Source organism: Gopherus flavomarginatus, chromosome 12 (assembly GCF_025201925.1).
Source record: "Gopherus flavomarginatus isolate rGopFla2 chromosome 12, rGopFla2.mat.asm, whole genome shotgun sequence".
Taxonomy (NCBI): Eukaryota; Metazoa; Chordata; order Testudines; family Testudinidae; genus Gopherus; species Gopherus flavomarginatus.
This window is the reverse complement of record NC_066628.1, coordinates 37,466,472-37,491,273: the sequence shown is the minus strand read 5'-3', so window position 1 is coordinate 37,491,273 and position 24,802 is coordinate 37,466,472. Positions and strand designations below refer to the sequence as shown.

The following is a 24,802-nucleotide window of genomic DNA, read 5'->3' as shown; positions in this document are numbered from 1 at the left end:
ACTTACCTTACTACAGCACAACAGGCTGCTATGCCTGGGAGGTGACCATGCAGTTCTGGAGCATCGGGGGTGTTGAAAGCTACTACTTAGCAAAATCACACATGCTGCTGCAGCTCAAGCAGCAAGGGCACATATAAAAGCAGAAATGTCTGAGACACGCTGCACCACTAACTCATTTTACACCACCCCTCAAAAACTAATGGGAGCTAGAGCTACTGGAAACTCAGGCTAGCTGCCAGCGGAGGCTGGCTCTTCGAGGTCTGCACAGAGATTCCAGCTAGCAGCTAACTACTTCTAGAGGAAGAGAAGAATTGTGTGTTCCGAACACGACTGCCCATTCCTAGCCACCAACTCCTAACATTCAGTTCATCAGTTGGTGGTTCAAGGGACCAGTGACTCTGCTTTTACCCAGGCGTTCACGGTGTAATGCTCCGTGCGTGCTCAGTAAGATAACCAGGAGCAGCAGCGCTCATCACATGTAATGAAACAGCAGGAACTAGGCAAAGAGAGCCCATCGCAACTGTGACGTTCAGTTTATTGTCAGTTTACCATGCACCCTTCGGTAACATATAAAAGCCCAGTTTCCCCGAGTACAAACTATTCAGAAGCCTGTTCCATTCCTGGCTTCTAAGATTGCAGGTTGATCCAGCAGCATTAATGCCAGCAAGGCCAATATCTTCTCTAGGCATAGAGCAAAGGCAGAGCCCCATAAAAACTAAGTGTGAAAGACAATCCTGGGCACACTAGGGTCATGTTACAACTCACTGACTCTCTCCAGTTCAGGCCCTTGCATAAATATAGCAGCAGATGCACCACAGCTACTGGATCTATGAGTGCCACAGCAGCGGGTGGGTAATTGGCCGTACCAGGAGCAGCATCCTCGGTCCTAAGTCCCTGGTTTAGGCACAGTGAAAGGATATGGCTTCCAGGGGCTACGAGCAAATACTAGGGAAGTGCATCGACCTTGATGCTGCCCCTTATAATGCACAACCAAGGGGGAGCGTGGGGGGGAGAGAGCTGCCAGTCTGTCCAGGCTAAGGCACTAATGCCCACGCCAGTTAACGAGCACACAGAGCTGGCCAGAATAAAGCCAAACTTCAAGGTGGTTTAAAAAAAAAAGAAAAAAAAAAAGCCTGCAGGGGATCCCCAGCTTTGGGAAAGGAGACGCTGCACGTCCCATTGTCTAAACCGAAACATTTTTTCAAAATAAACGTCCCCTCTAGGAACTTAACCGTCAGCTCGCATCAACAAACCCTGAGCAAAGCGTGGGCCTTTGAATGTGTTTTCAGCGTAAGGCTTCTATTGGTAACATTTAAATAAAAAGGCAAGGGAGGGGGCAGGGAGGGCGCAAGAAGGGGTGGGTGGGGAGGATCAGAGACACTTCTGGGGAGCAGCAGGATTCACACCCAACTTGGAATCAGAGTCTGCAATTCTAAGCCCTTCTCAGCCAGCAGCAGCAGCGGGCTGCATCACAGCACGGCTGAGAGAGGCCTCAGAGCTACGCAGCATTGGCAGACACCAGACCTCTTAGCAAGGGCTGCTGAAGGACTTCGTCGTCCCTTAGGCACCGGAGGAGCTCCGCAGACAAATTCCCAGGGATCACCTCCCTAGAGACGTTCTCAAGGCCACACCCTTGGCACAGATGCCATGGAGAACAAGCAGCAACATGAATGGAAAACTCCCCTGTGTCTCCGTGAGCCTTTGGTTCCAACGACTGCAGCAGGGAATGGACACAGCTGAAGAACCAGTATCATCTTTCCGAGCTGGGCAGCGCTTGCCAGTCTGTCTCATTTTCACACCTGACTCGGGTTTTGAAAAACTCCTTGATGAGTCTCTGTGCTTCTTCTTTCACTGCAAAGAGAGGGGACAGCCCCTTTGAGGAGACTCTGGCAGAATCTGCAGCACCCACCCCCCCAACAGGTCATTGACCCATTTAATACCAGTATATCCCCAGCTGTCTACATGATACCACCCCACAGCCACATCCCCCCACCCCCCACCTGGCAACTCACCAGCCTTGCGGACAGGATTCTTCTCCTCAGTCAGTAAGTGGGAAAGGTGTCGGGCAAATCCCTTGAACAGTTCCTGCAGGGTAGAGAAATCAAAGTGCAGAGCGAAGGCTACCCATGGCAGCATCACCCTCTCATCACACAATCCGTGTAGGTTTGCATACCTTTGCACAGCCTCTAGCACCATCGGGCCGTAACAGAAACAACTGTTATTTGTATTACAGTGGTGCTTAACGTTCACAAGCGAGATCGGGGCCCCGTTGTCTGTTTTTACCCTGAGCAGCTCCACGTACAAGGGCTGAATTTGCTCTTAGTTCCTGGCTCAGTTTTTGCTTTTTAAAATCCAAAGTGAATAACTGGGATCCCCATAGCACCATGGCAGTCACCACTCACCATTCCTCTCCAGAATGGGTCTCACTTCTTGGGTCACTAAGGCAGGTGGGGACGCACCCTACCACCAAGTAGCAGCAAGACCTCGTAGTTAAATCTGAACACCCACCAGCATCATGCACCCCTCACCCTCTGTCCCAAACGGCCTTAGGAGACACAGTTCTGGTCTCCTCCTGATAGAGAAAGCTGTTGTCTGTGCCCTACCTTGGAAGCAAATTTACCACCCTTGTAGAAAGGGGTCAAGTATTTGACGACAATATCTGCTGTCTCTTTAAGGGACACGCCTTTGGTTGCTGGCTGGATGGTCTTGGTAGTTCCTTCTTTATCAACCTGTGACAAACTTGGATCAAAAGTCACCTTCTTCTTCACTGGGCCCATGCCTTTGCCCTCTGGTTGTGACAGGATGGAAGATGCTGCCGCCTGCAACCTCTTTGTCGCAGGGCTCTCCAAATCCTAGACCAGCGCGAAAAGGAGCAGCCGTTCATGCAGCAGTTTCAGACTCCTAGGCCCAAGCTGCCACATGAGGCAGAAGCATTCCCATGCCAGCCTGCAAGCTGTTCCCACAGAGAATGCCAGGCAGGAATACATTTAGCCAACTTGGTCCCCTGGAGACAGGCCCTGGGCTAGTCATGGGGGAGGTACTTGAGGCATTAATCTAAGCAGCCCCGCTGTCCCCATCACAAAGGAAAAGGGCCTTAGAAGAAATCCTGTGGGATTCGCCTCTCCAGGGATTTCTGTGCCTAAGTGCTTGGAGGGAAGAGTGCTAGGGAAATCTTCTTGGATACCTACTGGGAAAGCCCCCTGGGGTGAACCTAGCTAGACTCTGCAGGAAATGAGGCCCGGGATAGATCCACAAGGGCAATTCGCTCTGCTTTTGAGTGAAACAGTTAGCGCCTCTCTCAAATTCACCCCAAGCATGGGGATGGTGCTGCAGTCAGGTCTCGGGACGGTCATGGATGTCAAACCCTAGGCTAGGGGCTGCAAGGCCAGGCAGAGTGCTCAGCCCTTGCTGCACGATCACCTAGTACTGACTGGTCCATAGGGTCAGCTTTGGTGGCTACCCTCAACTGATCAAACATCACTTTCCTAGCTGTGACAGAGGGGTGGAGACACTTGCATCAGGTGACGGTAGGTATCATCATCTACATCTCTCAGAGGGGGAAAAAGACACAGAGGGGAAGGGCCTGATTGCCAGAAGTGCTGAGCACCCACAGTGTCCACAGATTTCAGTTAGAGCTGTGGGTGCCCAGCACCTCCAAGAACCATTCCAAAAGTGCCTTGCCTGAGTCACGCTGTGCATAAGTGGCAGAGCCAGGCCTAGATCCCAGGAGTGCAGGCTCCCACACAGACCATATTGCTGCTTTCTGCTGGGATCGAGACTGGACTACACCTGGATGACTGATCCTGCCAGGTGAGGTTTAGACCAGGCATGTCATTTCCAGAGAGAAGCTGGGCACAAAGCTGAGCAGACAGAGGGGAGGAAAATGAAATTCATGAAGGTCTCACCTCATCTGATCCTGGCCTCTTCCTACCTTGACATTCCCCAGGGCAGGTTGTTTCAATTTCTATACCAGCTTCGTCACTGCTGGGAATGGAGAGAAAGGACAAGATCATTTCTGCTTGTTTGATTATTCAATGACAGGGACTGCTATGAGATGAAGACTTCACCAGGCTAATATTTAGCGAGTGGCAGAGATTTCAGTAAAGCGTGAACGGGGCGCCCTGCCCAGACCAGCTCAGAGTTATAACACTGATTAAATACTATCAATGCAGCACAAAGGGCTGCATGTGTAATTAGCTAATGAGACACCGCTGTGGGATGGACTAGGCAAAGCAGGAAAGAATGGGGCAGGACCTCAAAAGCTCTCACCTTGGTTTTGTCTGACCATCTAATCCTGCTTGTGTGGCTTCAGATCCAGGGTGGTGTGTCGACTCCAAGTCCTGACTTCTCTCAGTCAGTGCTTCCTCCATCTTCCTTGACTCATGGTCCTCCATCTGCGGTTGCCCGGCCGAAGCTCCTCCTGAGACATCTTTTTCCTGAGGTTCCTCTTTCTCCTGACATACTCTTTGAGAACGAGACTGAGATAGCTCACTCACAGAACAATCGTCTTCCTCTGCTGAGGCACATCCTGAGGTTTTAAGCCCAGCTTTGGTGAGAGAGAAGAATTTAGAAATGTTCTGGGATTCTTTTCTGGCTGCTTCTGCTAGCAGCTGTTGCTTCTTGGTGAGCTTGGTCTTCTTGGTAGGGCCATCTGACAGGGAGGCATCTGCATCTGGACTGGGTTGCTGTCCCTTCTTGTCAGGGGCCTGTATTGCTTCCACAGCACTTTCGTGTACTACTTTGGCCACCCTTTCTTTGCTCTTGACGACAGAGACTCCGGCCATTTCTGAATCACATTCGCTGTCACCTTGCCAGTTTGGACTATCCGCTTCCCTCTCCACAGGCTTCGCACCACTCTCCTCTTTTGTCTTCAGCAGTTTGGCAGCAGTCTGGAACGGGCTGGAACTCTTTCGAGACCCAGCTCCTATCCGCTTGGGTTTAAACTACAAAGAAAAGGGAAGAAGACAGAGGGAGGGCACTAGAGGGTTACAAAGACATTGCCAAGGATGTTGTCTCCCTGTGTACACACACACCCAACCCACTGGGACACACAAAATGGAGACTTGGTTCCTTCCATTACGTGCACATGGTTTGTCACAGGAGGTTATTCACAAGTCAATGGAGATGGCTTAATTTTGACTTGTGACTTTACTGCTGGTGAAAGGTACTGTCTGTTAGAGTTCAGGAAGGCAGTGGTAGAGCCACCAACTTAACGGCCTGCCCCCTCAGGTAAGGGAGGGGCCACATGACCCAGAAAAGTGATTCCCTGGAACCAAACTGATAAAACTGGAGGACAAAAGGTGCAAAACAAGGGAACTGGATGGGCACACCGTGCAGAGAACGCTGGAGAATGCCCACTGCTCTGCAAAGGAGACCAAGGCATCAGTGGATGCTACCAAGAGGCAAGAATTGCCCAGGGAATGGAAGAAGACCCCTCCAGTCACAGAGAACCTCCCTGCTGAGTTTGGAATGGATGGCCATCTTGGCCAGAGCCAGGAGGAGGCTGATGAGAACTTGTGACATCATGGGGCCATGGACGGGATGGGTATATAGGAGATGTGGGGACAAACACAGCCAGAACCTCAGCAGGAGGCTCTGGAGGAGCTGCACGAGGGCATGCTGCAGGCAGCTGTGCCAAGCTCTCCCTCTTGTGGCACAAGAGGCAGGTACTGGGGGCATCTATGATCCACACCAGCCATGTGCCCTGGCTTACAGCAATGTGCAGGAGCTGCCAACGAATGTGAAAGAACCCAGATTCACAGCCCTGGCCAGCAGAGCTCCCCACAGCACAGGAAGCAGCAGGATGAATTTCCCCTCCCAAAGTGCTTCACCCTGACCCAGAGGAATCGCCACGCTGGGCTGAAGAATAGTTCAGTCCAGCCTTACACTCTCTGACGTCCTGCAGCCTCTCTGCTGAGGCTGCCAACAAAGGTGCAGGCAGTACCAAGAGTGGTTTCTGCAGTGTGAGCTCGTTTGCTGTGCTGACCCCAGCAAACCCACTTCACAGATCTACTGAAAAGCCACAAGATGGTAATAGCTTTCAGCCACCACCGCTCTGGGGTTGGATCTGGCAGCGGGAGAGGAGAGGGATTAGTGATAGGTAACGAGCTACAGAGCTTAAGCCAGCCAGTCCAGTGTCGCTGGATGGAGTCTGCCAATGACTGCCAGGTCTAGTGTTGGGTCTGCCAGTTGTGTTGGTGCCACTCTGCAGAACATTTCTTTCAGGGAGCACACACTGTCTAAAACCAGAAGCAGACACATCAGAGCAGTCATGGCTGCACAGTAAGGGGGACAGGGGTTGGGGAAAGCTGTAGCCCCAGAATACAGGGATGGGCAGCATCCTTGGTTGAGTGATGACAAGTCAGATAGGAGGGGAGCCTCTTTGGCAAAATACAGTCTGAAAAGCTGGAGACCAGCATGACAAGGGGGTTGAGCTGTCCTCACCACAAGAGCACTGTGTACAGGAGAGGAAAAACATTCCACCGCAAACACTCAGCCAAAGCTAAGCAACAAACCTTGCAAAGAACCATACCCCAAAACCCATTGTTCACCTTTTCCTCTCTGCCCAGCTTCGCCTCAAGCACGTTATACAGCCTAGCCAAAAACTGCCTGGGCCATTTCTAGCTCAGGCATTGGGTGTTTTCATACAACCTGCTGGGCACATGATGTTTGACATGGTCACAATACTTCCAGGCAATAGGCTTTGCAAGCCCTGTCATCGTTCCGTGCAGCAGCCACATGTACTCACCGAATAGACTTGGGATGCAGGGAGAAAGTTGTCTTCAGCTGAGGGTTCAGACTTTGTCCTGGGGCTGCTGCCGCTACCAGCTCCTGACCTGAATGCTGGATACAGCTCCCCTTCTTTCGAGGCTTTGTTGATCTCCGCTACCTTGTGTTAGAAGAGAAGAACAACATCACCCAATGGCGGAGTCTTTACGTCTCACTCTTCCTCAGCATGCATCGCAATCCTCACTGCCAAAGGGCAGGTCTCCACCAAGGGCTGCTCCTGCCTTATGGCCATGAATTACCCCAGGATGGCTTGAGCCAACTGCCTAGCCCAACTCAGGATATTTCTACCATGTAATGATGGTGCGGCCACAGGGTGGTCAGGGCAACCCCCTGCCCTCCTTATTTTTAAGGCTGGGTTGCTCTCTGATGGCTACAGATGTTTTTACAGCACTTCATGGATGTTCACTGAGATGGGAAGGGCCCCAGGTGGATTTCTGATCAACAGCTGGACTGCAGCCAGCAGGGAGGAAGAATCCAGTGAGGAAGGGACACCAGCAAGAAACAGCCGGAGGGAGGTAAGCAGGGCAGAGCGAGAGCTGGAACACATGGCGGGAACGCGACCCTTGAGTCTAACATGTATAATGCTCAAGGGCTATTGCAGTGGCGACACCAGGGACAGGAGGGAGGAGCTCCAGCTTCCCTCCCTCCCCCCTTGCAAGCTCCCTACCTTCTTCAGCACAGTTGCCTTGTACAAGTTGGACGTTTTACTGGTTCTGAAAGCCTCAGATTCCATCTCCACGGCGCAGGCATGAGGGTCTGGCCTGCAACACATGCTGCGGTCAGTTCAGGTAGGACACAGCTCTCCACTTGCGAGAGGAGTGCTCACCTTGGTGAAGTGTTGGGAGAGGGCCGGTGCGGAAGCAGGGCTGGGATTTAAGCCAAATGTGCAAAAACTGCAGATGGTAGTCACGGGGCTGTTTTAGTGCAGATTTGTGTCAAAGTCTGGCTCTCTCCTCTCGCACATTTGGAGATTCTCTGGTTTGTGTGAGTCTGCATGGACTTTGTGTAGTACCCTATCCCCCTCTGGTGGGGCAAAGGGGAACGGCAAGCCCTGGAATCACCATAAAGGGAGCTGGTGGGACTAGCACCCAGGAGGCTTGGAGCACTCTGAGGGGGCTTGGTGATGCTCCGTGGAGCTGAACTCAGCTGTGGGGCCCAGCAAGGAGATATGAATGGGGATGGAGGGAAGAGCACTGCATGTCAGGCTTCTCGCAGAGCCCCAGAGGCGATTCACTGACAAGGGTGACCATTGCACACAATGATCTTGCTCAGAGCAAGGAGAGCCCTGCTATCAGGATCTCCTCTCTCTACCCCTTCCTGTGCCTTGTTTAATACCCATGTCCTGTCGGGGCTGCCTTCTGGTTGCTGCTCAGAGCTTCTACCAACATCTTCAAGCAGTGTTCTCGGGCCTAAAACCAAAGGAGAGAGAGGAGATCCTCTTGCAGGAATGGCATTGCCTTTCTCCCACACACTCTGAAGGGACAGGAAGGAGCAGGCAGACGAGAGTTACCAGCCGGGGGGTGAGAACGTCGCACTGTATTCACGCAGGCCTTTCCTTACCTTGACCGTGAGTTTGGAGATTTTCCGGCTGGCAGCGTCTTTCAGGGGGCAGCCTGCATCTACCAGAGAAGTGACGTTTTAATGAGATGCTCTCCACCTTTCCATTCCTTGCCATGCCACCCCATCACCCTTACCAGGAAGAGTGTTAGTATGGTATCTCTTGGAATTGCCCTCTCACCACACCACCCACAGGCCATTACAAAGTTCCCCTTGAGCCGGTGGGGGAGGACAAGTTCAAGAACAGGAGGAAGCAGAGGTGACATTTCACTGAGGTGGGTATATCTGTGTCACAAGCACAAGACTTGCTGCTCGTCAAAGAGCCCTCAGTCCCAGCAAGCCCCTTTCAGGGCCTTCAATTCTCAGAAAAAACAACCTCATTCAGGGCAAGATGGGGGTGGGGGAAGCTGAGCAGAGCAACATATTCTGTAGAGCAGTGGGTCTTAACCAGGGGTACGTATACTCTGGGGGTACTCAGAGATCTTCCAGAGGGTACATCAACTCCTCTAGATATTTGCCTAGTTTTACAAGAGGCTACATAAAAAGCACTAGCAAAGTCAGCACAAACTAAAATTTCATAGACAATGATTTGTTTATACTGCTGTGTATACTATACACTGAAATGCAAGTACAGTTTTTATATTCCAATTGATTTATTTTATAATTATATGGTAAAAATGAGAAAGTCAGCTATTTGCCAGTAATAGTGTGCTGGGACACTTCTAAAAACTTACAAAATCAGACAAAATACAAGTGAGGTGAAACTTGGGGGTACACGTGACAAATCAGACTCTTGAAAGGGGAACACTCATCTGGAAAGGTTGAGAGCCACTGCTGTAGGGCAGCCCTTTGGCCTGTAGCAATAATTCTGCCGCTTGACAAAGCTCCAAATGGCACAGGTCAAAACAGCAAAACCTCCCTCAGGTGCCAGAACTGGGGTATTTAAACGTGGCACAAAATGAGAGAGGCCGAAAGCCCAGATCAAAAAGTGTTCCCCTGGGGCAGGCTGTATCAGAAGGATGCAATCTACATCTTGACCTGAACAATCTCTGATTTGGGCTTAATCCGACCCCTTCCAGCAAGGAGTTCCACAGCCAGGGACCCACTGCTCTGGTCCTGGTTCCCAACAGTTGGAGTGTGGATCGATTCAGCTGTGTCCTCCTTGTGGAACATCCAGCCACAGAAGAGGACTAAGTCACATTCTTTGTTATTCCCAGATATTGGTGCTACATAAGGCAACCACAGTGTTCTCCTTCCCATGGAACTCTCTCACTGATCGAGACCATCTGGTAAAACTATAAACCAATGGAGAGAGCTACCTGGAGGGACAAAGTCATCTTTTTCTGGTTCTTTGCCCTGCAGGAAAAGAGAGAGAGAGGTCAAATGTTTCCATCATGAGCAACATATATGTAGGACTACAGAGAACACAAGAGACCCTGTATGCAGCTCCAGTCACCTGTTCCAGGAAGGATGATGCCAAAATTATAAAGGTGCAGGGAAGGCAGCAAAAAGGACAGAAGAGACTGGGGAGCAGGTAAGGGTTGCAATGCAAAGGCCAGAGGGGCTGACTGAGGCCAGTCGAATATTAGAGATGTTAAAGCAGACACGATCTCCTTGACTAGAATAGGGCGGGGCCAGCTCGTAAATAACGTCAAGATTTTCTTCACATAAATGAGAAATGGGATCAAAACCGTGTAGTAAAGGCAGCAATTGGAACAATTTATAGAAACCAGATCAAGCAGCAGCAAGGCACAAGGGTGGATGTAGCAATAGCTACTGTTAAGGAGCTGAGGACAACATGGGCACCACACTGCAGCAGTGATGCTAGTAGGAAATGCAGTTTCACGGTCAGAGCGGAAGACTAAGGACGCCTACATGAACAATTTGTTTGCAGCAAGCTGGGATGTGAATCTACTCCGCACTAGCCTGTCGCAGACAAACTGTCCACAGGGCCCCTGCTGAAATGCATTAGCAGTTCGTTAATGTGCTCTGATCTCAGCCCATTTCAAAGAGGACTAGATCAAAGCGCATCAGCAGGGTCCACACAGCAGGCTAATGAGGGACAGATTCACAGCCCAGCTTGCTGCAAACTAACTGTTCCCCTACACAAGCCTTAGGAGATAGGACGGTTGGATTCTATTTCCAGCACTGCCACTGCTCACTGAGAGACCCTGGGCTAGTCACTTAAGCTCTGTGCCTTATTACATCATGCTGCAGATGGGTCCGAGTAACACTGACCTGTCCTCGCAGTTGTGGGGGGAGGCTATATTTGTTCGTGTTGAAGCACTGAGATCTGGGGCAGAAAAGCTCCAGAGGAGGATGAAGTATCATCATTATGATGCTAGTGGTTCAGAGGGTTAAATATACGTGACTCTACTGGTGGATTTCCGAGTTCAGCCCCCTGCTCCAGTAACAGTCATTAATCCCCTGAGGGGAGACGGGTGGGGGCAGGACATGGTGCACAGGAGTTGAAGGAGGGAAGGGGGAAGAATATGGGGCAGATGGTGCCATTTCCCTGCACTGTTGGTTCGTCTCTTGGCAGCCCTTTTTTATCTGTCTGTGCTGGGGTTTACCCTGCAGGGCACAGACATAGGCTGCTGTACTTTCCAATTCTTCCTGGAGCAGAAATGCAGGCTCCCGGTTTACCAGAGACTTATCACCTAGCTGGATGCAAAGCTACTATTCATTCAATTATCTGAACCTCAAGGCCTGATCAGAGGAGCTTTTGGGATTTTAAAATTACAGACCTTGAGAGCAGTTTGAAGAGGGCCCAGCATAATTATTTCCCCAAAATGGTTAGATCTATTACATATAACAAGCTAGTTCCCTTTATGCCAGTCTCCATTTACAAGAATCCCATCACTCCCCAAGATCCTTCACCTTTTTCCATGCAATAAGTTGTAGAGGTACAGGAGACATCAAAAATCTTCATAGCACATCCTCCCTCTACTCTGCCCCTTACCAATGGAGGGATCTCCATCTGGAGATTGGTCCAGGGGCCGAGGGCCAGCTGGAAATGCATCCACCAACTAGCCCTCTGCACCCCCAGCCTCTGGAGGAATGCTTAGAGGACTGAGGTTGTGCTAAGTTTTCTGCAGAGGTCACTTTGCACTGTGGAATGTTAATGGAAATATATTTCCAGGAAGCAGGAGGAATAGTCAGGTGGCTCCTGAATCTGAGCAGATGGCTCTGACTTTTGGTAGAGCTCCAAGGTCCATGGGAGATCAGAGTGACTGAAGTGAGGGGGTGGAAAACACCCCCAGACCGAATGGACAAATTAGCTCAGGAAACCGTGGAGCGCTTTCCTCCTCTGAGCACCCCATTCCACAGGAAAACTGGCATGGGAGGATCTGGTCCAGAGTCTGGAGACAAGGCCTGTATATCTGAATGTAGTAAAACCAGGGAGAGCTATCCTAGCTCTCAGATTTACAGACTTCTGGTGTTTCATTTGCCAATGTCCATTGGTCACCCAGAGAGGCTTTATCAGTTACACCATTGAGTGTCCTGCTGCTAGTCACAGGAAGCTGCTATGTCTGCAGTAGAGGCAGGTAAACTGCACAGAGGCCAAAAGCCCTCAGATCTCTTAGAGAAGGGATGTCAACTCACTTTACGCAGATTCATCTGCTTTTTGTAGAAGTTGCACCACTCCCGTTTCCGATTTTCCTCACTGGCTTCGTCCCCGCTCCCATGGTTTCCTTCGTCATACCTGGATGAGAAGCCAAGAGAGTTAGGAGAGGGATACACATTCAAACAGAGGAAGCAGTAGCTGGTCTAAAGGCCTTAGGAAACCTGAAGCATATCACGAAGGTGTTTTCCAATGGACTTATGACCATACCTTAGAGCTCAGTTCTGCCATCCTTACTCAAGTTGAGCAGTACTTCCTCAACTAAGAGTCCACTGAAATCAACAACAGCGGGTACGGTTGGCACAGCTGGGTCCTCAGTGACCACTACAGCTTTGAACAGAAGGTACAGCCAAGCGGCACAAAATCAGTAAAGCAGGTGGCAAGCAGTGCCCTGTGTTAAAGCAATAGCCTTTGTCTTTGGAGTCCTGGGTTCAAATACAGTAACTCCTCACTTAATGTTGGCCCGGTTAACGTTGTTTCGTTGTTATGTTGCTGATCAATTAGAGAACATGCTTGTTTAAAGTTGCTCCCTTATAACGTTGTTTGCCAGTCGCCTGCTTTGTCCACTGCTTGCAGAAAGAGCAGCCATTTGCAACTAGCTGGTGGGGGCTTGGAACCAGGGTGGACTGGCAGTCCCCACTCCTCTAAGTTCCCTGCGCGGCAGTCACCCAGCAGGTTATCAGCTGCCAGGTAGTTCAGCTGTCCCTCCCTGCACTGCTGTGCACTGCTCCTGCCCTCTGCCTTGGAGCTGCTCCCAGAAGCCTCCTGCTTGCTGTGCATGAGGGTGAGGGGGAAGAGAGGTGCTAATGCCAGGGTGCCCCCCTCCCCCTACTCCTGTACCTCATCTTCACAGAGCACTGGGGGACAATAGGGCTCAGGACAGAGGGAGCTTCCTGGCAGCAGCTGCTGTCTCAACTTGCTCATCTACTTAAAAAGGCAATATACTTACAGTGCGGTCAGCGTACTTAAAGGGGCAATGCACATCTGTCTCTCACACACACGAGGTGTCTCTCTGTCTCAGGTCTGCCATGCTGTCTCCCCGCCTTCTATTCATGCTGCCTTGTAGAGTGTGATGCTACATTACCAACAATGTGTTAACCCTTGAGGGCTCAGCCGAGTGCTAGTTCATCATTTAGCAGTAAGGCATTCCCTGGGAAATATCCCACCCGCCTCCATCCTCTGCCTTCACCACCTCAACCAAGCTCCACAATCATCAGTGCTGCGTACAGTATTAAATTGATTGTTTAAAATTTATACTGTGTGTGTGTGTATGTATATGTGTGTGTATGTATATGTCTGTGTATGTATATATATACACACACACACACACAAATATATATATTTTATTAAATAAAATTATATATAAATAAAAGTCTTGTCTGGTGAAAAAAATTTCCCTGGAACTTAGCCCTCACCCCAATTTGCATTAATTCTTATGGGGAAATTGGATTTGCTTAACATTGTTTCGCTTAAAGTTGCACGTTTCAGGAACAAACGACAACGTTAAGTGAGGAGTTACTGTAATTTGGTCAGGATCACTAGTAATTTGGCCTCATCATACTGCCAGGGTCATCTGATGACTAAAGCTACCAATCTGTGTCAACCTGTGGAAGCAGAGGGCTGGAAGGGCAGTCAGTGCTGCAGATCATGACAGAGCTGCATAGGTGGAAGTGTGCAGAGACGCTTGCACTGTGTCTGACCACATGATGGCTGTAGCCCACCAATGCTAACAGCCTTCTGCCTTCAAACACAAAATTCCCTTGCAAAATAGGAGTTACACACTGGGGGAAAACTAATAATTACCACCACCACCACGCCACATGTCTATAGCACCATCATCCAAGTGTGCTAAGTACTATATAGATTTAATCACACTTCCCAACACCCATCTCTGTTTTACAGGTAAGGAGAAACAGAGACGCAGAGGTTAAGCAACTTGCCCTAGGTTAGTGAGTCAGTGCTAGGACTAGAATCCAGGAGAAGTCTGGAACTAGCCACTTGGGTAGTCTCTCTAAAGTCTAGTTCCTCTGTCTCCTAGCCCAGATGTAAAATTTAGGACAGTTCCTTAAACCAGCTACATTCTGTGGGACAATCAATTGTTCTAGATCATCTGAGGACACCTTCTGGCTCCCAGGCATATGAATCTGATTGAGCCAGCCACAGTGTATGGAAAAAAGTCCCTGGCCTTGAGACCATAAGTGACAAGAAAACACCACACAGAAATATCTGCTGAAATTAGGAGCAGCTGAGCTGGCAGCGGGGGGGGGGGGGGGGGGGGGGGGGTCCAAAGAGGAGGAGCTCCACTCTCCCCAACAGAATGCGCCACAGTCTCTGGGAGGCTGAGAAATCAAATCCAAACCTGCTAAAGCCTCCAGAGCCTCTCCTCCCTCCTTCATATAGCTCTGGGTCATAGGCATCCCGAGAGGAACCTGTGGGTCCAATGCAGGTTCTGCTCCAGCTGTTGCTGCTCAGCTCCAGGGAATCTAGCTGCTTTTTCACTGCTCCTGGGTTTTTGCAGTAATCACAGCACTTGTTACAAGGGGGGGTGACATCTCCAAAGTACTTTGCTATGGCAGCATGGCGACATCTAGGAGACAAGAGAAAGAAGGGAACAGCAACATGCTGATGGGAGAACTATTACTGCAAGGGGAGGTAAAGTACGGGGGGGGCATGGAAGGGGTGAAAGCAGTCTGGGAAGATATGTAATACTGCAAATCAAATCTGCAACATGGGGTGGGGTGAAGGAAGTCACCATAGCAAGGGCAACATGGGGCTGTCCCAAACTCACCTGTTTTGGACTTTTCAGGAGGGATTTTCAGAAGCTCTTGGTGTTGGCCTAACTCCCCCACTGAAGTCAAGGGGAGTTTTACACTGACCTCCGTAAGAGCACAGTCAGGCCAACACCGGGCGCTGTTGAATGCTCACTCCTTTAGGGCAGCGCTACTGCAAACAGACAACCACCCCAATCCCCCAGGTTACACACACTATTACCACACACACCAATATGATGCACAAGCAGAAATTCAGCTGCCCTTACACTATGTGTTTGGAGCGCTAAGTGGAAGGGGGAAAAACAGGCCTATTAGTTTGTTCATACTCCAAAGATGATTTTGTTCTGAATTTGAATCAGGGAGATCGCAAAGGCTGCTGAAACAATGGAAGAGCCAGAGGCGACATGGCTGTGGATTGGTCAACACCTTACTACCCAGTTCAAGGTAAGTCTGATTGAAAACGCATAAGTTTTACTATTAACTTTTGTCAGAGCAGAGCCACAAGATGCAGCCTTGATTCAGTCTCACAGAGAGGCCCTGTACACTTGCACTAGTTCTGGGCTCTCAGATAAACATGTTCCATTTGATCAGTTTGGGGTTCTGAGATAAATGTATTTAGATCAGTTTTGCTGCACAGACCCTCACTGTTTTGGTGAGTTTCTCATTTATTTTACGTTACAGAGATCACAGTGGTAATTCAAAGGATGTTAGGCTAGTTCTTTTACCCAGCTGGAGCCTCTCAGCACAGGCAGACACTTGCATTAGAGGGCCTTGAGACAGTGTGCTAAAAATAGCAGGCTGGACATTGCCGCTCTGGCGAAGACTAGGGCTAGCCACCGGAGTTCAGACCCCAGGGGTTAAGGCTGAGTTGCCACAACGTCCACACAGCTCTGCTTGGGCTAGCACACTAAAATTAGTAGGGTAGCAGGGGGTAGCGTGGGCAGTGACTCAGGCTACACACCCAAGTACAAACCCACCTGGATCCCCTACGTACGTACTCAAGTGGCTAGCTTATGTTGCTGCCCATGCTACCCCTCGCTTCACGGCTATTTTTAGTGCATTAGCTTGAGCAGAGCTAGCGTGTGTCTGTCTATTCTGCTAGAAGAGTGGTTCTCAAACTTTTGTACTGGTGACCCCTTTCACACAGCAAGCCTCAGAGTGCGACATCCCTCCCCCCTTATAAATTAAAAACCTTTTTAATATATTTAACACCATTATAAATACTGGAGGCAAAGCGGGGCTTGGGGTGGAGGCTGACGGCTCGCGACCCCCCATGTAATAACCTCGTGACCCCCAGTTTGAGAACCCCTGTGTTAGGAAGCATGCCCCCAGCTGCAGTGCAGACCTGCCCTTAGCTAGCTGGGAAGCAGTGACTAAGCGAAGTACAGACAGACATTTTCTCAAGACACAATTTTCAAATAGCCATAACTTTGTAAAAACAAGCAGACACCAGTCTTCAGTGTGGACTGCATATTTGCTACTTTTCTCAGAGATCTGCTTTTGCTAAATCTAAAAAAGTGTGATTGGGATTTTTTTAGAACAGGGAACATTTTCTAAAGTGCCTCACTTTCCCACACATCAACAACAGCTGCAGGGATTTTACTCAAAATCCCTCCACTATTCTTATGTGTTTTTTGTACTAGCATCCTGCTTATGAGCTTGAGTCACGGACCAGGACCCCACTGTGCTAGGTGCTGTACAAACACAGAACAAAGGACGTTCCCTGCCCCAGTGAGCATACAACTGAAGTACACCTCTACCCAGATATAACGCTGTTCTCGGGAGCCAAAAATTTTACCGCATTATGGGTGAAACCGCATTATATCGAACTTGCTTTGATCCGCCGGAGTGCGCAGCCCTCCCTGGAGCGCTGCTTTACCGCATTATAGCCGAATTAGTGTTATACCAGTTCACATTATATCAGGGTCGAGGTGTAATTTCATTTTTTTCTCCCCTCTCACACATGCACCACTTCTCTCTACTAGAGCCGGGCCATGGAAATGGATTAATGGCACACTGCTTATTATTGATTTGTACATAGCATCTGATGTATTGTGTCGAGTACATTTTGGACACATACAATATGATGATGATGATGATGAATTTATTTACGCAGCACTTGGGAAACAGAGAGAAAACCAAATTTCATATGCATGGCTTGTTTTTGAATATCTAGGCCTTAGTGCCAAGTCTCATCTTAAGGTTATAAGACCCCCAAACAGTTGACAACATTCTTCTGTCAGTTACAAAGATGCAACTCCAGTGAACTTACTTCACAGGGCACCTGTGTTGCACAGCAGACTTGGGCTCAGCCTCTAACAGGCTTTGCAACTAAAACACCACACATTTAAAAGACGACTATTCTATTATTAGAGGGTTGAGTGAGGCCATTTTTTTCTTCTCTACCAAAAGCACTCCAGCTGGCTTGGCAGCTTCAGCAGCAAAATGGTCACAGAGGGAAAAGAGGAAAAGAAGTATTTCCTCCACTAGAAACTACCTTTTAAAGGCAGGTCTGAATGGTGACATCTACAAGCAGGTGCCTGGAATGGGGGCAGGGGTTAAAACTGGATTCCTGGCCAGAAGATGGCAAGGAATCCGGCAGAGTATCTGTTGGCTCCAGGCATTTCAAGCGGACTCTGTCAACAAAGAGTCCATAATGACTGCCAATTCATTAACTCTCTTGCAGCCCAGGGGCTTTGATTTACCAAGCAGAAAACACAGCCAAGAGCTGGTGAAGAAACTAAAGCAGCAGGCTCCAAAGGAGCTCAATGCGAGTGTGCGTGCTGAAGTCACAAGGAACACAGTACTACCCAGGTAAGGGGATCGGGACAGTCAATGAATTGTACTATGAGCCCAGGTCACTGAAAGCTGAATAGGGGCTACTACAAAGATGGCTTTCTGTCCCCCTGCAAAGCAGCACTGACTCATTCTGGTCCTGAACTCAGAGAAAGAGTTCTTTCACAACCAGGGAAAAAAGGGAGACACATTTGAGTCTCTCCCGCTACCCTTCCAAAAGAACGGCAGGGTGCTGCGGGTCCTGCCACTGCAGCACCATTACAGAAATGTCAAAGGCCTTCTGTGAGTCAGGTCTTTGTTTCTCAAAGAGAGAAAAAAGTGACCATTATTCTCTCATTAGTCCAACACACACCACTCCTCTTGGAGTTAAGAGTGATGCATATAATAGCGGCTGGTCATGCTTCCCTCCTTCCCCTCAGAGCTTTAGTGACAGGGTTAGGAGGGAGGGGAAGATGTTTGCATGTACATTTAACCCCCTAATACCAACAAACAAGATTTTGCCCTGGAATGCTGCGGCAAAGAACGGAGGAGCTCTGAAGCCATTGGTGTCCTGTTAACAGCCAAAACCTTAATGCTTCAGATGAAGGCAAAACAAATAAAATACAATAACACCTCTTTTTACAAAACACATTGGTAATTGAGTGGTACGCAAAATTGAAGAGTTCATTAAACTAAACATCTCCATTGCAGCAGGCACAGTGCATAAGTTGCAGTATGATGCACTGTACCACTTTCTTCTTCAAACCACTGTAAACATTTCCAGTGCACTGAAGGAATCAGAGTGTGAAGGAATGACGACTTGTTCTTCAGAGACATGACTTGTGTTATGTGATCTGTTCCCATGGCTGCGAAGCAGGGTTTGTATAACTGGTTGTTCATAAGATTGGCGTTTAAAAAAAAAAAATCAAGGTTCTACTGTACCTAGTTATTTGTGCAACGATCTATATGGCGGGATAGCCTTCCTCAGTCCCACAAGCAGTTAATTTATGCCTTGAAGCAGGAGATTGGTTATACCCATTATCTCAGATTACATTGTCACAAGTGTCCTGAAATTATCCAGCCCTTTAAAAATCCAGCCATAGTATTTGTCTCTCTCCCTGCAGCAGAGAGTTCCACGGGCTGACTGACAGTTTTTCTAAATGTAGTCACCTTCCATTTCACTGAGAAACCCCCTTGATTTTGTGTTAAGGGACAGAAAGAAAAGCAAGCACTGATAAATTTCAGTAACATGATGCAAAATGTTAGTGAAACCCTATCACTGCAGACAAGATGATAACGAGGATGTTCATCAGAGTTCAGTGCCCTGCCTCTCCTTTCTTTATGCCATCTGCTTTTGTCCAGTGAAGAATGTTTCAGCCCCTTATCTCCAACCAGAGAGGGAAGATAAAATACCAGGGAAAGGTGCATTTATGTTAGCATAGCTACTACGTGTCTCTGAAAAAATATTGCATCTCCAGTGAGATACACTAGGGAGGGACGTCAGGTCTGCTGAACTAGGGATCCCAACCATTTGGGAGGAGAGGTCCTCTTGAACAGAACAAACCACCAAGACAACTCAGGAATTAGTTAAATAAAAACCAATTGTTCAGCTAGTTGCCAATTGCCGGGGGGGTGGGGGTGGGGGCGCATCTTATGGGTGCCACACACAAGCAGAGTGAACAATGTATTGGTGGCAAGTAAGCCTCAACACTCCTTTGAAGCAGGTAGGTATTATTGCCCCCAGTATACAGAAGGGTAAATTGAAGCGTCAAGAAGTTAAATGACTTTGCCAAGGTCACACAGAGATATGGAGCAGAGCCGAGAAAATAACACAAAGCTCCTGCCTCTGAGTACCCCATCCTAACCACAAGATCATCCTTCTTTCCTCTTCTTTTCTAAAGGAAATGGCGTTGTCATTTCATCCCTTTATTCCCAGCTTCTTCAGAGAACACAAGAGAACAGTGCATTCCCCATTGGGAACCAGCAGGAAACTGGACAGCATAAAGAAAGTTAATTGCTTTAACATGCAACCGAACTATTGAAAGGAAATCAATATGATCCCAACCCAGACTACTCCAGTGAAAGCTGTCATTAATCGGAACAAGAAGAGACCTCGCTGGCAGGAAGATACATAGGAAGTTTCCAACAAGTGCTGGCACCATGGGCTCCGCTCTAGACCGTTAGTACCAGTTGCCAGGCTCAGCTTGTACTCACTTCTCGCCTCCCTCCCCAGCACACATGTAATCCGAAACCTCACATCTCCAGAACGACCAACAACAAAAAAAGCGCTCAGGCAGAGACAGCAGCTGGCTGTCAGCAGCAGAGTGGAGAGGAGCCAAGCGAGGAAAGAACCCCAAGCCAGAGAGGGACAGGATGCGGGGAGAGAGACGTGAAGTTTAAGACGACAGAAAAACAACAACAGGAGGTGGAGGACAGTCCCGCGGCACTGTTGGGGTAAGGCTGGGTTGTTGCCTGGGTTCATTTCCACCACAGCATCTCAATAGCAGGAGGATTCCGCTAGTCAGCAGTAGCTTAAGCTTTTGTAGCTGTTTGCATGGCAAATTGTGCTCAGCCATTGAACAGGGTTTGCTAGCCTGAATTTGGTTGCAAAGGACCCTCGGAGGGGAGGGTGGTGAGAGCCAAAAGCTTTGAGGAGTCAGGAAAGCAATGCCACACCACCAGAGTTTAAGGAAAGCAACTGCTGCTCACTCTTGTTCTACTCTTATCACACTCATCGTCAATAACGGTTTGAAGCAGAAGGGAGTAACTTTTAGCTGATTAGTGAGACTTTAGGGCTGTATCTTGTGCTCACTTCTTCACTGGAGTTACATGGGGTGCACGTCAGTGCAGAACTTGGCCCTATCTATGAGCAGGATCTGCCGCAGGGCATTCTTTGCAGAGGTGTTTTCATGTGAGTACTTAGTTTAGCCAGCAGCTTTGGTGACTCCTTGCTCAGTGGGAGCTACCGACTTTGGCAAGCGTATGTCAACCCACAGCAAGCTCCAGCCAGGGAATTTTACCTAGAAGAGCTCCCAGCTGGTGCTGAGTTTTATCCCCTAAACCCTGAAGCAAGCAGAATGCTGAGAAAACAAAACCCATTCAGAGAAACCAGCTTACTGTGCAAATTAATATAAACGTTGTGCCCAGTGGAAATAAAAGGGAAGCTTTTACACAGCTTCCAAATGGAGATCAGCAATGGGAGCAGGAGCAGATTCTGGTCTGCTGTCCAAAACAGCTCTGGCAGAGAACACCACGTCTCTCAGCTCATGTCCTACTTAACATGAGGCTGTGGGGTCTGAGCACATTTTGATCAACAAGGAAGGGAAATGAAAGAGAGGAGAAAGAGCCCCAAGTGCACAAAAATAATCTGGAGCCAGCCTTGCTTCTAGTTACCAAAGCTCCCTCCCACCCCTTTCCTTTACTCGCCATTTCTCACTGCCAAAGATGTATCCCCAGGAGCTCCTCTGTTTTCCCCATCTGAAGCCAATTATTTCTCAATGCTGTTTGGAAGATTTTGTAACTCTGTGCATTGAGCTGATAACTAGTGTGTTCTCCAGCTGTTTACAAACAAGCAGGAGAGAGAGACAGAAAGCCAGTTCTCCCCACATGTTGCACAGATAGAGGAATGTGAAGGATCAAGTACTTTCAGGCTCTCCTTTCATTTCCCCTTGAATCCTGCTTATTTGGAAAGGGTGGTGCATCTTACCACTTGCTGTCATGCACAGAACACAGCAGAACCGGTTGTGTAATAGTACAGTAATTACTGGGCCCTCTTAATCTCCTAACTAGTCTGAATTCCAGAGACTCATTAGCGGTTCCTTGAAGGGTCTGTGGTTTACATTTGTTTTTAAACATTACAGTTCAGATGGCTTCCAAACAGAACAAAAAAAGCGAAAGAAAAACAAGGCAAAAAGTGGGAGGGAGAGAGAGAGAAACAGGCCAAATTTTCCTTGCAGTGAAAATCCTAAAGGGTTATGACTGTGGGCTTTTCCAGCAGCAGAGGAGGAAAAATAAGCAATACGAAACGTGTGTCTGGAAGGAGGAAGGCAGAGACATGGTTTACGTTACAGCTGTCACGTAGCAGAGAGGCCTCTTAACCTGTATCAGACATGACAGATCTATAGAAAGGCCTTTGCTGAAGGCCAACTGTACAGTGGGTTAGTACACTAGCCATCACCTTAGAAGCAGAGGCTTAAATCCAATCAAGTGGGAGAAAAACAAAAAAAAGTGATAAAACAATGGATTTTAGTCCACAACACAAACCCATTACAACTGAGAGTCTGCTCAGGACAGTCCCAGGACTGGAATAGCCAGGGGAGCTGGTAGTCAAAATTGAGGGGTCTTGGCAGAGTTGCCAGGGAAGTGCAGCGCCTGCCCATGCCCTTAACTTGACACAAACCAGTGCAATCATTCCTCCCACACCATCCATTTCATAAGCCTCACACTTCACCCATCGTTTAAATTGCTTCTTTCAAGAGATCAGAATTAGTTGCTTCAACTTCCTGGATTTTCCAGGTCCCTACAGCTAGCATAGCATCCCAGTTAGGATGGATTCATTCAGTTTCTGAGTTCTGGACAGCGCTGTGCAAATAAGGACCAAGGTGTAATGGAAAGCAGCTAGAGAATGTGTTCCCAATATTGTGATGAGGCATCTGGCACTGAGAAATACCAGGCTATTGGCAGAAAACCTGTTTCCTGAAGTGGCTATTTACTTGGCTTTCATAGACCTGGACACAGACAGTCAAACATAGTACATCTCATTCTGTCAGCTGTCCTTGAAAACAGCTGTTCTAATTACTCAGTCTACTACAGAGCCGAGACCCAAGCAGTAGTAACTACAGAACGTCAGAGACCCCACTTATTAGTTGCAGATTTATTTTTAATATAGCTTGTCCTTTCAGTAGGCAAGTCACAAACCCTGTGCCTTAGTTTCTCCCATCTGTAAGACAGGAGTAATAATAATGACCTATCAAGGCGCTTCATTCATTTACGAGTCTCAGATGGGATCTGCTAGAGAAGAGTAGAGAATTCTTAAGAGTTTTATAGAAGTTCCCAACTCAGTGGTCTCAATTATCAATTTCAGACTCCTGGTTGATATTTCAGAGGGTTCAATGTCTTCCCATGATCATGTCACACACTGAGGTGGTTAGGGCAGGACTGGGGCATCTTTACCGCTGCTGGGAAACCTGGCTCCAATAAGTGGACAAACTAAGACTGCAGGCCATCTTGACTATTTGGATACCCAATCAATTCTATTTTATAATCTGAAGGGGAGGGCTTCAGATTTTTCAACCTTGGCTGACAAGGTCAAAGCTTTTATCCCATGAAATTGAACCACAATTTGCCAGCTTGTGTGCATGTGGGCAAAGCCTGAATTCTCTGCAGTTGGGAAATTTTCTCCTGCCCGTGAATGAACTGTTGGTCTCACTGGTTCTGACCTCTTCTGTTATGGACACAAGACTTGCTTGTGGGCTGTCGTGCAGATCATGTGGTTGGTCAACTACATCCGTGCCAGCAAAAGCTGCAGTAACAATGTAATATCACTGGTGGAGTTTCCCTGTTTCTATAATCCCTTTAATCTCAAAGCATTTTGCAAATTTAAACTAATATATAAACCATATACACTTACTATTTAACAGTGCACGGCAACATGACAATAGTTTAGGAACAGAAGTGGAAAAGATCTTATCCATCTGAAACCAGAACAATAATTCAGTAGAGTACAAAGGAGCTACCACCACTTAAAATTTATCCACGACACCACAACTGAACACCTACTCTTGAGAACGTGATCACAACTAGTCAGAACCTTTGTTTTAAGTCTCACCAGGAGGGCAGCACCTTCAGCAGTACAGCACTCCTTTTCACCATGCTGGGGTGGACTTGGAAGATTCCCTGCCAAGCAACCAACACTACCTTCCTACAGCATCTAAGCATTCCGAGGGGGTTTCCATTCTAGTATTGGGCCAAACTCCCCCTGATTAACTTGTGGGACTTGATGGGAACAGATCATAGCGCACAATGTGTGTGTTAATGGCTGCAGACAAGAAATCTGAGAAAACATCTTAAATAAAACATTAAAATGGAGTCAGAGATGAGTGTGTGACGACGAACTCCTTGCTAGGGATCATCAGATAGTCCCCACTTTCTGAAAGTGCCCCTCTTGTTGAGTTGTGAGGTCTCAAATGGCTGTCACTATGAGATGGGAGGTGAAGAGGATGCTGGTCTTCAGGCAGAATCAAAGATCAACATGACTAAGAAGTGCTGCATTAGAACTACACGTGCTAACAACAGCCTTCAACAACAGACTCCCCAAAGCTTCATCTCAGACCTCAGAAAGCAGCAACAGCAAAAGCCTAGAAGGGTTTGCTTGCAGGAGGACACTGAAGTCAATCAGTGGCAGAGCACTGAACCCATATTTCCTGACTTCTAGTTCTGTGCCCTAACCAGAAGATCATCATCTCTCTTGCTCTCTTCCCCTCTGTGCAAACATACATTACGGAAATAGCACCAGCATTATGACTAACCCATGGCTTAGTCCTCAATAAGAAGTTTAGCCTCACCTGTCCTCCCACCCTCCAACACACCTACTTCTCCACGCAGAGGATGAAAGCACAGAAGAAGGGTGTAGCTTGTTAAAGGGAAGGGTTTTTAAACTGTATACATTCCACAGATCATTTATTATTCATGCAGACTGGACCAGCTTAAGCCAGATACCAGAATCTGGGCCCTATGGATAGTCAGCCATGTTATGCAGCCTTTGCTCTTGGTCAAGATCCGGTCACCTTACAATGGACATCAAAGATGTGACACACAGAGCTGGTTCTCAGTCCCAAAAAGCTCTAGCCAAAATGTTCAACCTGAGGTGCCTAAAGTTAGGCACCTAAATAAATGTTCTTATTCTCAGAAATGCTGAGCAGCCAGACTTACCAATCAAATCAATAAGATCAGCAGGTGCTCATCAGCTGAAAGTCAGGCCACTTATTTAGGTACCATATGGCTTTAGTCTATTAAAGCAAGTTGGAAAGATTTGGCCTCCAGGGGATTTCTGGCAATTTGCACAGCTTTACCCAACTGGCACTGCAGGATGAATCTGTATTAAAAAGAAATAAGATAGTACTTTCTAGGCATCACCTTAACCTTAATCAGTAACAACCTGCAAGAGCCCTGAACACAGGTAGTGCCTGGTTGGTTTAAAATAACCTAACCCATGCAGCTGAGCTACATGCACTGCAAACCAAATAGACGTCTTTCTGCATTATTACTGTGCTTGTTCTCTTTCCAA

General features: G+C 48.2%; 1 protein-coding gene across 10 annotated transcripts in view; it reads right to left on the bottom strand.

Annotated features, from left to right (window-relative positions):
• Positions 1–516: 516 nt before the first annotated feature.
• Positions 517–24,802, bottom strand: part of RECQL5 (RecQ like helicase 5) — a 59,101-nt gene continuing 34,815 nt past the window's right edge. For 4 of the 10 annotated variants that reach the window (XM_050920597.1, XM_050920598.1, XM_050920608.1 and 1 more), the window contains 12 exons: positions 14,331–14,558; positions 11,953–12,052; positions 9,666–9,702; positions 8,350–8,408; positions 8,125–8,198; positions 7,457–7,550; positions 6,749–6,889; positions 4,270–4,943; positions 3,906–3,984; positions 2,604–2,852; positions 2,013–2,085; positions 517–1,851 (listed from right to left, as the gene is read on the bottom strand). In XM_050920597.1, the coding sequence (XP_050776554.1) occupies positions 1,751–1,851; positions 2,013–2,085; positions 2,604–2,852; positions 3,906–3,984; positions 4,270–4,943; positions 6,749–6,889; positions 7,457–7,550; positions 8,125–8,198; positions 8,350–8,408; positions 9,666–9,702; positions 11,953–12,052; positions 14,331–14,558 (1,909 nt within the window). In that variant the 3' untranslated portion in view covers positions 517–1,750. The other 6 variants (XM_050920599.1, XM_050920602.1, XR_007768972.1 and 3 more) reach the window with 6 other exon arrangements.